Source organism: Corythoichthys intestinalis, chromosome 3 (assembly GCF_030265065.1).
Source record: "Corythoichthys intestinalis isolate RoL2023-P3 chromosome 3, ASM3026506v1, whole genome shotgun sequence".
Lineage (NCBI taxonomy): Eukaryota > Metazoa > Chordata > Actinopteri > Syngnathiformes > Syngnathidae > Corythoichthys > Corythoichthys intestinalis.
The window spans coordinates 46,060,939-46,075,313 of NC_080397.1; the positions used below are offsets into that span (position 1 = coordinate 46,060,939).

General features: G+C 38.2%; 1 protein-coding gene across 2 annotated transcripts in view; it reads right to left on the bottom strand.

Annotated features, from left to right (window-relative positions):
• Positions 1-13,802, bottom strand: part of tcf7l1b (transcription factor 7 like 1b) — a 71,613-nt gene extending 57,811 nt beyond the window's left edge. For both annotated transcript variants that reach the window (XM_057832603.1, XM_057832604.1), the window contains exons 1-3: positions 12,975-13,802; positions 12,793-12,865; positions 12,587-12,714 (exon numbers count right to left, since the gene is read on the bottom strand). In XM_057832603.1, the coding sequence (XP_057688586.1) occupies positions 12,587-12,714; positions 12,793-12,865; positions 12,975-13,160 (387 nt within the window). In that variant the 5' untranslated portion in view covers positions 13,161-13,802. The remainder of the gene's footprint in view (positions 1-12,586; positions 12,715-12,792; positions 12,866-12,974) is intronic.
• Positions 13,803-14,375: the final 573 nt, after the last annotated feature.

Sequence of the window (14,375 nt, forward strand, 5' to 3'; positions counted from 1 at the left end):
AGATTCATCTGTCAAAAGAACATAATTCCAGAAGTCCTGGTCTTTGTCTACATTCACTCTGGCAAACTTCAGTCTGGCCTTCATGTTCTACTTTGAGAGCAAAGGTTTCCTCCTTGCACACCTCCCATGAAGGTTAAACTTGTGAAGTCTCTTTCTGATTGTAGAGGCATGCACTTTCACATCTACAGTAGCAAGAGCCTGCTGTAGGTGATAGGGTATCCTAGCTTTTTCCTTAGTTAGAATATGCATTTTTGTTGATATATTTGGTTTAACAAGTAAAACAATGTTAATTTTTGTTGTTTATCTACAATTAAATCACTACATCTACAGTAGCAGGAGCCTGCTGGAGGTGGTAGGGTATCCTAACTTTTTCCTTAGTTAGAATATGCATTTTTGTTTTTATATTTGGTTTAAGAAGTATAACAATGTGATTTTTTGTTGTTTAACTACGATTAAATCACTTTCTATTCCAGAGATAAAGAAAAACAAGATTAGACAGTGGAACATCTTTTAATAAATAATATTTAATGGGGTGTCCTATTTTTTTTCACATGACTGTAAATGCGCTATATAGGTATTCTCCATTTAATGAAATGATACATTTGATCTTATTTTAATTATGATGAATTATTTTTTTTACGAGAAACTACACATTTTCTAATTTGCAAAAACTTTAATTTTTCAGTGTATCCGATCAAAGTTTTCAGAATCCTCTTCTGTCAAACCCACAAGAGCTAAATGCCACACTGATCTGCTGATCTCTATGAATGTAAGCTGATAACGCATAACCTGTGTAGATAAGAAATCTACAGTGCTTTGTTAGAGGAATAAATTAGATTGGGTTGTTTTTTCATGGATATCTCTGGAAGAATATGTCTATTTTCTTATGAAATTATACAGTCTACATCATATTTTAACAGCTATGAATAGAAAATATAAAAGAGACGGCAGAGCAATCTCAGGCGACTCAAGTTCACCTTTGTCTAACACCAAAGTTGTCCATAATGTTCACATGGCAGAACTATGTAGCTAAAACCCCAGACTGTGTAGTTGCATTTGCCAAACGTGAAGAGGAAAAACACATCAATCGATAAAAACACATTTGCACACATATTCATGCTGTTACATCAAAGGGATTCATTGATGTCACTGAACATGGGGAGTGTGTGGCTTGAGAGGCGAAATGCTGGTGATCCTTTTCTCAAAGGGTGCTGAGATGCTCCTGATGGAGAAGCCAGAGTGCACTTTAAACAGAATTCCTAATGCCAGGCGGGCGGTTGGGTAGGTAGTGAACTAGCTAGGGTTGAGGCAGTCATTGACGCCACGTCTTGCTTTTCACAGAAACACACAAAAGGACCAGGACTGACACCATTTCCAACAGTTGCGCTGCATAGAAGAAGAGAACCAGTAAAGCAACGTGCGCTCCCATAAAACCCAGAAAGACAGGTTGTGCATAAACCCACAGAGGTAACGCATTATTTAAGTGTCACTTGACATGGCATCTGCTGATCTGACAGTAGTACAGAGAGTACTTTTATAAATCTGACAGGATGTAAATTGCTAATACTTGGCCCTACTTTGTTTTTCCCTATTTGAATTCAGGGTTCCAACGGGCTTTTTAAAAAAAAAAAGTCTTAAAAGTCTTATGTCTGCTAATCTTTACAAAGTGCCCTAAAATGCATTGAATTTCGTCAGGTAAGTCTTAAAATCCATTAATGTTGAATTGTGCTGCATTTGTGTGAAATTGTGTCCGAGAAATTTCCAAGCAGTAAAGAAAAATTATTGTAATTTCCACAAAACCAAACCCAATTAATTGAATTGAAATTAGAAAACATTTCGCAGGGGTGGCAACCTCTTGGTACCTCACGATAAGATATGCGATACAAAGTTCACGATAACGATGAGCTCACATTATGGCGATACAACGATCATCGAAACATTGGTCGGGAAATCATTCTAGGATATTCTACAAAACAACTAATAAACAGAAAAACAAGCTTCTGCTGTGAATTGGAATGAGTTTATCACTAGTAGACGTCCAATCCATTTGAAGTACGAGGGTGGCAGCGAATGAATGTTCGTTCATTCCTCCCACTTCTGAAGGATTGAACGTCTATGGCCATGAGTGGCAACCAATGCCAGCCAACGAGGTAATTTTTTTCAACTTCCGGTTGATTTTGGGGCATTTTATGGGTCACTACCGGTTCATTTTGGGGCATTTTATGGGTCACTTCCTGTTGATTTTTGGTTACAGAACAGGAAGTGACCCGGAAATCTCCCAAATGAATAGGCAGTGAGTGACTCAAACGCAACTGGAAGTTACCTGTAAATGCCCTAAAATGCACAGAAAGTGACCTGTAAAACCTCCGAAAATTGAGAAGAGTGACTGTGAATGCTCTGGTTTCGAATGAACGAACCTTCATTTGCCCCTCCCAGTCTAAATGGATTGGGGTTCGAGCACCATCAATGGCACCCATAGAGTTAACTGAGACACTGTTATGGTGGAGGACTTTGGTAGCAACTTGTTGGTTCCTTTTTTTTTTTTTTTTTTTTTTTGATTTTAAACATTGACACCTTATTAAAACGATATCTCGAGTCTTGGCAGGAGCATATCAATAACCTTTTGGGATACAAAGTATCACGATATATCACCATTTCAATATTTTGTCACACCCCTTCCATTTAGTGGGGAGGAATTCCCGCGATTGGTTTTATTGATGTCATTTATAATGTCACTTTTCTGTTGGTTTGTGTGCTATGGGCACCCTGTGTGATTCATGAATAAAGATCCTATATCGACATAATGTATATATATACATATATATATATTCATTTCTTGAAACCAGTAGAAACCCTAACCCTATTTCTTCAGCACTTAGTAGCTGTTTTTGCTAACTAGTCAAGTAGAAAGTAAGGATCGAAGAATAAAAAAAGTCAGATAAAGCGGACTCATTTAAAGCCTCAGGTGTCAAGAAAAATGGGATTTACATAAAAAATAATTCAGAATATGTTTGGAGTTTTTACTTTTAACAGTGGTTAACTTTATTTTATATGTCATAAGAATGCTAATGCATGAGTCGCATCTGCAACAGAAACCTACACGTGTAGCCTTAGCCTACGCGTACACTAAGACGGATAATTTTTTTGCCTTGTATATTCGGACAATATTTTAGACCTGTCCGCACTCTGAACCAGAAGCTTATCTTTTTTCGGGATTATTCGATGTTTTTTCCGGACATTTTCAAGCGTAAGATTTAAAAGCTCTTTCAGTTTTAAAAAGAAGCGCAGGAAAGCCGCATCTGTACCATTTGCCTTCATTGTTTACAATGCTGTAATGCCATACAAAAAATGGTGTGCTCTATGATGTCACTTCCTTTGTATCTGATTATTATATGGATGTTGCGGCTATACTAGGCGGCAGGTCCGAAGTTTATGAAATTACACGGCCACCTACCCCATATAATAAAATCCGGACAAGAGGTACATTAGTGTAGCCGACAAGCCGTATAGTCTAACAAATTACACGTTTAAGGCCACTGTCTGTCCTAGTGTAGACATAGCCTGAGTTGCCTAACTGTTTTATAATCCTTGCTTAGATTATAACTGGGTACCTGATTATAGCTCTTGTATTACTGAAGTAAGCATGACATTAGTGCTGCAACGATTAACTCGAGAAGTCGATTAGAAAAAAATATTTGAAATCAATTTTGCTGCTTCGATTATTCATTTAATTAAAGTGGCGTCGTAACGGTTTGTTTTGAAAGTGTTTGCATTTAGTTTGATTGATTTGGGTGAATAAACTGCCCTCTAGTCATCCTCATTTCACATGGCTGAATCCAGCTGCTCCCTGTTAAGACCAACTTAAGCTAAGTTTTTGTTTGAGCTAATGTTTTTTTAATGCATTCATAATTTAGTTTATAGGTCTATAGCCATTTTTTGTGGGAATATGTGAACTATTTGTTAACAGCAAAAAAAAAAAAAAAAAAAACGAGCGTTTTATAGCATGTAAGCTAGCGGACTTTTGCTATGTGAGTTAGCAAATTGTTCTTTTGTTGTAAATAGATCCTCATTTTAGGGGTGCACGATATCCATTTTTTCAAACCGATACCGATATCAATAACTTCCTGGTCCTCAAAGCCGATACCGATACGATAACCGTTAATATATATATAATTTTTGAATGTATATTCACATGGGTTTTTGAACACGTGTAGGCCAAAAATACTACTGGTGGATTCAGCATAGACTTGCCTTTGACCTAACCAGAATTTTCATGATGACGTGAACATTATTATAATGAAAAAAACAAAGACGAGAACAGTTTTGACTTCAAATAGAGTGCCCATATTTATTTTTTCAAATAAATCAAATTTGAGTCAATCACCATCAATTAGTAAATATTATTGATGATGTGTTCCCCTGAACAATGAGCGCTGAACTCAAACAAATATAAACCAAACAGGTATTGTGCTTTGTCAGCAGATTAAACATTCGGTGCCAGAGGAGAGGAGACTTTTGTGGTCTTGGTCCATGAAACAACTCAAACGCACACATCCCAATCCACCGACACCGTGCCAAAATTAATATCGATAGGCCCGATAATATATAATGTTATTGGATTTATTGGGATGACGTCATAATTCCTATTATCGGACTGATTATCGTGCACCTCTACCTCATTTATATATATTTTTAAATCGTTTGAGGCTCAGCTCAGGTATTTTCATTTTTTATGTTCCTTATTCCATTACTCGATTATTCAAACTAACTAGTTTATCGATTAATCGACTACTAAAATAATCGATAGCTGCAGTCCTATATGACATTACAAAAGCATGCATGTTGGATTAGTTGAAGAGGAAATGACCCCAAGTTCTGAACTGTTATTTGTCACTGTATGCCCTTTGACCCTCATGAGGACAAGCAGCATAGATACTGGATGGATGGATGGATGGATGGATGGATGGATGGATGGATGGATGGATGGATGGATGGATGGATGGATGGATGGATGGATGGATGGATGGATGGATGGATGGATGGATGGATGGATGGATGGATGGATGGATGGATGGATGGATGGATGGATTGATGGATGGCATACTGAATAAAATAATTGGATGTATTTGATGTATTGAATTGAATATTAGCAAATATTTAAAACAGCAAACACATTTTTGTGGTTGCTGCCAATGGGTCTCTAATTAATCAGTGCCATTAAACCGATGCAGATGTTTAACATTGATGAGAAAATATTTTAAAAACTAAAAAGCCAGTCAAAATGGTGGCTCTGTTGACACAGTGCTTGGCTGAAAAAATATTTGCACTCTAGCATTCAGATTACTTGCAGCAGAGGAATACAACACTAGGGGTTGTTATAATATGAGCGCTGGACACTGTTGCCTCTGTTGCAAAGAATCCACAGGGCTTCACCTGAACACGCCGTCAGCACCTCCTCTAACCCTCGCAGACTTTACACACACAAACGTGCTCCACGCATGAGTGCACGCGTACGCACGCACGTATCAAGGTGAATAGAGTGCGCAACCTGATGAAAAGACGCCTCCACACAAACAGCATTTGCTTTTGTAGGGAGAGGCCCTTTTATTCATCAGGACAATGTCTGTGTTGACTTTTCTTTGTCTGTTTTAAGCAGTAAACGCAACAGAGGGGGGGTGGGGGGGAGAAGTCGGAGAGGCATGCAATTGTAGCCTCTGACAAGTTCAGACTTACACAAGCTCTCCATTCATAGCTCAATCTCCCACAAAATTCTATTCAACAATCATGCTCATGTGTTTGTATGTTCGATGTAGATATATTTGAGAGGCTAACCTCGCTTTTGCTTACTCGCAACTTCTCACACACAAGAGGTATTTCGCCCTTTGGTGGCGATGATGATGATACTTGCGGAATTGTTTCAAAGTGCTGATGAGGCTGTCAGACGTGACCGTAGAGCAGATTCAGCCATTAAATCTGGCAGCGCTCTGTCACTGCTGGGACAATGAGGTGACGATCGTGTCAGTGGATTGACAAACAACAAGCTGGATTTAGACTCAGTAGGACAAACCTCCGCCTCTGAACAGGCAGGCGTCTGGTGGAACATCTCTGCAAACATAAAACCTCCTCCTCAGCCCTCGCTGGATTACAACGGAATGTCAGCTCGGAATGGGCTTTAAATCAGTTATGCTTGGCCCTCAGGGGAAGTCTGAGCTGATCCCATGTAGCCCGTCTCTCATTGCTCATGATAGGCTCGCCACAGCCAAATTTAAAGCCTCCACACCCAGAAAAATCATTGGCTTATTACTCTACTATATTTCACAATATTTACCATATCCAATTTATATTTTGTAAGGTGGCTAAACCTCTAAAATGATGCATACATATTAATCGGGCTATATGAAAACAAAAGCAAGCCAACACACATTGTTGGACACGTAAGCACAACAAAACTTTAGATTACCTTTTAAACCTCTTAATTGGCAGCTCTCGGCATGCAAACACAGGCAAAAGATCACATGATCTGTGTGCAACTTGAGCATATCTCATGTTGCACAAACATACAAATAACTGCACATAAAACAAACTTGTCGGGCCCAAAGCAACACGACACAATAAATAAACCATGCCCAGGCCAATGGATTGTTTGTTTCTTCAGGCTCAAGGGATGACAGCACATTTCAGGGTACCCTTGGGACAAATCTTATCTCACAAGACATTCTGTTTTTTCTACAAATGTGTGTGATAAATGTAACTGTAAAAACCAAAAGAATAACTCTCACCCAAACATCAGAGAAGGCTGTTGGACGAATTATATCATGGTACTTTTCTCAAATTTCTAAAAGAAAACCAAACCCCGGGTTTCAATGTGGGAAAACCTCGCGATACGATACGATTTGCGATACAAAGCTCGCGATAACGATGATCTGACGATATTGCGATACAACAATTATCGAAATATTGGTCAGGAAATCATTCTAGGATATTCTACAATCAACTTATAAACAGAAAAACAACATTCTGCTGTGAATTGGAATGAGTTTATCACTTGTAGACGTCCAATCCATTTGAAATGGGAGGGTGGCAGCGAATGAACGAATGTTCATCCCTCCCACTTCAAACGGATTGAACGTCTATGGCCGTCTGTGGCAGCCAATGCCAGGCAATGAGGTAATTTGGGGCCATTTAAGGACATTTACCTGTTGATTTTCAGTTACTTCCTGTTGATTTTGGGCTATTTTATCGGTCACTTCCTGTTTATTTTGAGTTACAGAACAGGAAGTGACCTGGGAATCACTCATATGAATAGGCAGTGACTCAAACTCAACAGGAAATGACCTGTAAATGCCCTAAAATAAACAGCAAGTGACCTGTAAATAGAGGTGTGACAAAATATTAAAATGGTGATATATCATGATACTTTATACCCCAAAAGGTTATCGATATGCTCCTGGCAAGAATCGAGATATCGTTTTAAAAAGGTGTCAATTAAAAAAATAAATAAATAGACTGGGAACATTCGTTCATTCAAACCCAGAGCATTCACAGTCATTCGGTCCGATTTTCGGGGTATTTACAGGTCACTTGCTTTTCATTTTAGGGCATTTACAAGTCATATTCTACAAAAAAAAAAAACTAATAAACAGAAAAACAAGCTTTTGCTGTGAATTGGAATGAGTTTATCACTTGTAGACGTCCAATCCATTCGAACTGGCAGGGTCACTTGCTGTTTATTTTAGGGCATTTACAGGTCATTTCCTGTTGAGTTTGAGTCATTACCTATTAATTTGGGTGATTCCCAGGTCACTTCCTGTTCTGTAACGCAAAATAAACAGCAAGTGACCCATAAAATACCCCAAAATCAACAGGAAGTAACTGAAAATCAACAGGTAAATGACCTTAAATGGCTCAAAATTACTCATTGCCTGGCATTGGCTGCCACTGACGGCTATAGACGTTCAATCCGTTTGAAGTGGGAGGGATGGCAGCGAATGAACGAATGTTGCCACATTGCCACACTCCCAGTTCGAATGGAATGGACGTCTACAAGTGATAAACTTATTCCAATTCACAGCAAAAGCTTGTTTTTCTGCTTATTAGGTTTTTTTTGTAGAATATTCTAGAATGATTTCCTGACCAATGTATCAAAAATCATTGTATCGCTATATCGTCAGATCATCGTTATCGTGAGCTTTGTATCACAAACCATATCGTATCGTGAGGTACCAAGAGGTTCCCACTCCTACCTGTAAATGCCCTGAAAATGGGGCAGACTGACTGTGAATGCTCTGGTTTCGAATGAACGAACGTTCCCAGTCTAAATGGATTGGGCGTCGAGCACCGTTAATGCAGCCTTAGAGTTAACAAACACTACCAAGATAGCAGACCGACGTTGAAAAGATGTTGGATCAACATTCCGCTGTTTATCTTATATCGTTCAATCAACGTCACTTTTGCACCCTCAATTAATGTTGTTTCAGTGTTAAAATCCTCACAAAACCTAAACGTCATTTCGATTAGGGCTGCAGCTATCGATTAATTTAGCAGTCAATTAATCGATGAACTAGTTAGTTTGAATAATCGAGTAATCGGATCAGGAACATGAAAAATTAAAATGCACGAACTGAGCCTCAAATGGTATAAAAATAAATAAATAAATAAATGAGCATCTATGGACAACAAAAGAGCAATTGGTTAACTTACATAGCAAAATTCCGCTAGCTGGAATGCTATAAAATGCTAAAAAAAAAAAATTTACAATCCTCTTAACAAATGGTTCAGACACATATTCCCACAAAAATGGCTAAATATACCTATAAACTAAATTATGAATGCATTAAAAAACATTAGCTCAAACAAAAACTTAGCTTACGTTGGTCTTAACAGGGAGCAGTTGGATTCAGGAATGTGAAATGAGGCAGACTAGAGAGCCTGTGTATCCACCCTAATCAATAAAACTAAATGCAAACACTTTCAAAATAAACCATTACAACGCCACTGGAATTAAACGAATACTCGAAGCAATAAAAATTAATTTGAATATTTTTTTCTAATCCAATACTCGAGTTGATGGATTAATCATTGCAGCACTAATTTCGATTTTAAATAATATTGGAACAACGCTGAATTAATGTTATGTTTTCGACCAAAACGCCCACTCATCCATGATTCAATGACTTTTCAATTATTTTTCCCGGTCAATCATAGATCATCTATTTGTCAACATTAGTTTGTCAACTATAAAACAATGTTAACCCAACCATCGCCTGACATACTATAGAATAACGTTGTTTTAACGTCACTTGACGTTGAAAATTTTTATGTCAACCATACTGATGATTCTGATGGAAAATCAACGTTTTTTCAATGGCGGTCTGCTATCTGAGTATTATGATAGAAAATTTTGGTAGCAACTTCTTGGTTCCTTTTTATTTATTTATTTTTTTTACATTGACACCTTTTTAAAACGACATCTCGATTCTTGGCAAGAGCATATAGATAAACTTTTGGGATACAAAGTATCACGATATATCACCATTTCGATACTTTGTCACATCCCTAAATAAGACTACCATACTTGATGTTAAAGAATGCAATAAGGAGACCCCAAGATGGCTTTTAAGTATGCTAGCTTTTGTCAGCTTGTTTTTTTTCTGCTACGGTGATGATAGATGCAGTCAGCTTGCTCTGCCCCATTGACCTCATTCTTTTTCTTTGCACATGACAAGGGTCTAAGCTTTTCACATTTTTTATTATTTCATCTAAAGAAACAAGCTAAAATTTAAATGAAAACAACTAAAGACAAATTGAATCACTCAATTAGCTAACAAGATAATACGAACGTGCAAATATGACCTACAACAGCCATGTCACATAAATGCTGTACTATATAGATCGACTTTGGTGGCCAAAATAAACAATATATATAAGCTACAAGTTGCTGTGTACGGCCCAGTGAGACCGAAGTGGCCATTTAGTTAATGAGCCCCAATGGAGACCTCCAATGAAGCCATCAAGACTGTTCAGAATAACAATGGTGAACTAACGCCTTTCTAATTGAATGGAAGGTACAGGGAGGTGAAGGGAGAGGGCCTGCAAGAATGAAAAGACGATGGAAAAAAAAAAGATGGGAGGGGGTCTTTTCAGTCTGATGCCTGCGGGCCTTAACGAAAGTACTTGTTTTTGGGGGGCGGGGGTGACAAGAGTTGGGGGATGGACAAATCTGAGGAACTACAACCAGCATCACTCTTTTTATAAGAAACTACTTTGTACAAAGTATAGTCAATTCCCTAATATAATCTGGAGAAAAACACGTTTAATTACATGAACATGGTGAATTGCGTTTATTTTAGTAGGTATCTTTAAATTATCTGAAATATCACCATTTTATGAATATTGTGCTAAACATAATAGTAACAATAACAACTAGAGCTGAAACGATTACTTGAATAATTGGAGTAACTCCATTTTAAAAATTGATCGAGGTATTTTCTCCACCTCGAGGAATCATTTAATTTTGCCAGCTCTAAGCATGATGTTTTGCCCGGACTACTTTTAATGAGGCACAACGCGCTGATGTCATGTGCGTAGAGGAAGAAGCAATAATACCTGACTGCAGCCGACAGCTACTACAAACTACGCCCACATGATGCTACAGTGGTAGCATCTGATGCGGCTCATAGATATTGCATGTATATAGGACTAGATGCGAAATGGCAGACTCGCCGGCGTTAGTAAAAAGCCGCCATCTTAAAGCAGTAGACTTCTCAGCACTAATAAATAAGACTAACGTTACTGTACCTTGCTAATGTAACGTTAGCACTGCGAAAGGCTAGGTTTCTATTAATTATGACTAATGTCGATGCATGGCTAACGTGTCTTACATACAGGATTTATTTAATCTGTAAAAACACAGCGTTGTAGAGTGATGAGGGTGTAAAATAAAAACATAATAAAGCTAACTGTCAATTTTAGCTCAGTATTCATTGATGGATAAACACCAAGTAGCAATGGCGCCTAATGTGTTCCAATGCAGCAGGTATCGTGCATTTATTTTCAACACTGCAAAAACTCAAAATTCTATCAGGACTTACATTTAGACTAATTTAAAACTCAACTAAAACATAAAAATAGCTTGGCACAAATGGAAATTCAATTGAAACATGTGGGGAAAAACATTTAATTTTTAAGTGATGTGTGTTATCAAGTGTAGAGACATTTTTAGGTAAGGAATAAGATTTTTTTTCATAAGATTTTAGGTTTTTTTGAGTAAAAGCAGTGAATTTGTTGTTTTTTCTAGTCACATCTGAGATGCAATTGTTGGCTGTTTAAAACAATGTACATCTAAAATAAGGACATTGACTGTCTAAAAATGGTTCAATATTAGGTGAAATGTCTTGTTTGCTCATGTATATTTATTAATTGCTCTTTACCAAGTAAAAACATGTTTTATCCAATTACTTGATTAATCGATCAAATTTTCGATTCCTAAAATATTCAATAGCTGCAGCCCTAATAACAAAAAAAGCATAGTATTTTTAGCATTAAAGCTACACACAGCGTGACATACTGAACAAGTCCATGCAAGCTCTCCATCAGCACTTTAAATCGCTCTCATTGAAACTTACAAAAATGGATGTGGACAACAACTGTCACAGGCACTGCAGTGTGATACATTCGGTGTGTGAGTGTGTGTGTGTCAAAGCAAAGTATTACATTGGTGAGACTATAGGGTGTGACTTCAGCAATTCCTTTATACGATCAATACACAGTGTAAAGATGCGGAGCTTATAGGTATTATTAACTATTAAAAACAATTGCATATATACAGTAGCCTTGCTAAAGATTAAAAGTTTCTGCACATTACAAACACATTCCCTGCCAAATGTTCGATGTTACAATGCATTTTCCCAGATAGCAGACAGACATTGAATATCATCAGTTTGGTTGACACGGAAATTTTCGATTGTTTCAAGTGACGTTGAAACACTGTTATTCTAAGGTATGTCAGGGGATGGTTGGGTTAACATTGTTTTATAGTTGATGAACTAATGTTGACAAATAGTTGATTTATGATTGACCGGGAAATATGATTGAAAAGTCATTGAATTATAGATGACCAGGCGTTTTGGTCGAAAACATAACATTGATTCAGCGTTGTTCCAATATTATTAACAATCGAAATGACGTTTATGTTTTATAAGGATTTCAACGTTGAAACAATATTAATTGAGAGTGCAAAAGTGACGTTGATTCAACCATATAAGATCGACAGCGGAATGTTGATCCAACATCTTTTCAACGTCGGTCTGCTATCTGGGTTTTGTCATTTGTAACCATCCAGTGATTAAGCGGTAGAAGAATTTTGAGTTATTCTATCATTTTCAGAGTAAAATGCAACTCTGCAAGACTGAACATAATTTCGATCACCCCCAAAAGGACAAAGAAGTACTTCCTCAGGAGGCCGCTCTGGGGGAACATGGCGGGCTGGCAGTGCACAAGAAACTTTTAGGCTCTGCCCAAGTGTGTGAAGTGTGTGAGAGACTACAGGAAAGAGTGTTAGAGATTAGCAAAGTTCATGGAAACTTACTGTTCTTGCACTGGGTGAAAGAGAGCCATTGGACAAGTATGGATTAGTGAGGTCTGGGATCATGAGAAAGGGGTAGCCAGGATAATGGGGGCTCTTAAAGAGACCGCCATCGTGTTGTCTTCTCAATGCTGCAAATATAAAGATAAGTAAGTCAAAACATGCAAAACTATTTATAAGTGCACACTGGACGTTTTTGTCGTTCTTACCTTCAGCAAAATAGTCTCTTGTTTTCTCATAACTTTCCGAGTCAGCTCTGGTTTGGGGACGCCTCTCTGCTTGCTGACAAGGGGCATGCGCATATACAAACTAGTTAAACTTTTCAACAAATTCAAATAAAACTCATGCAAATAAGAGAGGGGAAAAGATAAAGCCTTTTTTTTTTTCTTACCTCGGAGTCTGACGAGCTACTGTTGTTTTCCGACTCGTTTACCAACGAGGATTTCACGTCGTCCAAGTCTCTTTCTGCCGAGACATTTTCGGAAATCTTTTCCTCCTGCTCCCCTTCGTCTTTAAAGGGTATCATTTCATCATTAGCCCCCAAATCATCCCCGCCGCCTCCATTAAGCTGAGGCATTTTTGCAAAGAAGTGAAGTGGATCGACAAGGGTGGGAGAAAGAAAAAAAAACGTGGGTGCAAGAGTTAGAACAAACCACTTGTAATCAGATCGTCCAAACGGCTCAGTGGAGGGGCACAACTAACTACAAGATTATGTCCATTTTTCATCTTCTGGACGATGTCCTGACGTCCATGTCAATAATAATCCACGGTATTTGCAACAACTTGTCAAAGTGGGTCTCCTTGGAAGCGCGTGCGTCCCCACTGTGGGATGTCCTCATGTAGAGCCCCGGGGGCCACAAAAACTACAGCAGTCCAAGCCAGCAAGAGGCTCCTCGATGTACTAAAGATCCATGTGTTAGGAAACAATGGCTACAGCGCCCTCCAAAAAAAAAAAAAAGAAAGAAAAAAAAAAAAAAAAAAAACAACCGCGACAATGTGCGGCTAAACTTGCCTCCCGAAGTTTGCGCCAACGTGTTGCTGTTTTGCTCCTAAAAGAAAAAGAGTTAAGTAGGTTGTTTGAATTGTTTTTGTTTGTTCGTTCGTCAATAACGATAATAAGTCAAGAGTAGCGTGTTTTTATCTGGCCGCGGTCCCCTTTTCCCTCCACATCGTAGCCCGAGAATGCGCCCTGATAACAAGTTGGCTGCTCAAGTGAAAGAGTGCAGCCCCAGCGTGCGTATAGAGGAGGAGTTAACTGAAAACCGACACTTAATCGTCCAGCAAAACTGCTATTCTTAACCCTCGAGGCACCAGCACACAGTGAGGACATCCAGCTTTTGCGCTTCTTTAAACTTCCCACAAAATAAGGCGCACCAGCACAGACTAATGAGATGTTTTCTTAAAAAACTATTATAAATAAATAAATAGGTTAACATCCATCAATTAGGCATGTGCAGGCATAAGCGGTTTTGAAGGGAGGGGGGGGGCAGTTGGCCGAAAAGTGTCATTGCATGTAATTGACTTTCCCCATATATGATTTTAAAATGAAAAATTTTCCGGTAAAATATTGTCTATAAAAGTTGTAAAGCAATAAAACAAACAATAAAAATGAATGAAATGAGCAAAAAAAAAATTATAATGGGTTAAAATTATTTTTCGAACAGATCATGTGACTATTGTAATGATATGAGCAAATCGTGTCTGCATGTTTGATTAGAAATGTCTGCTTGTCACAGCACATGGAAGTCACAGATGCGCAGAGGCATCGCGTCCCATTAGGCAAACCAGGCAA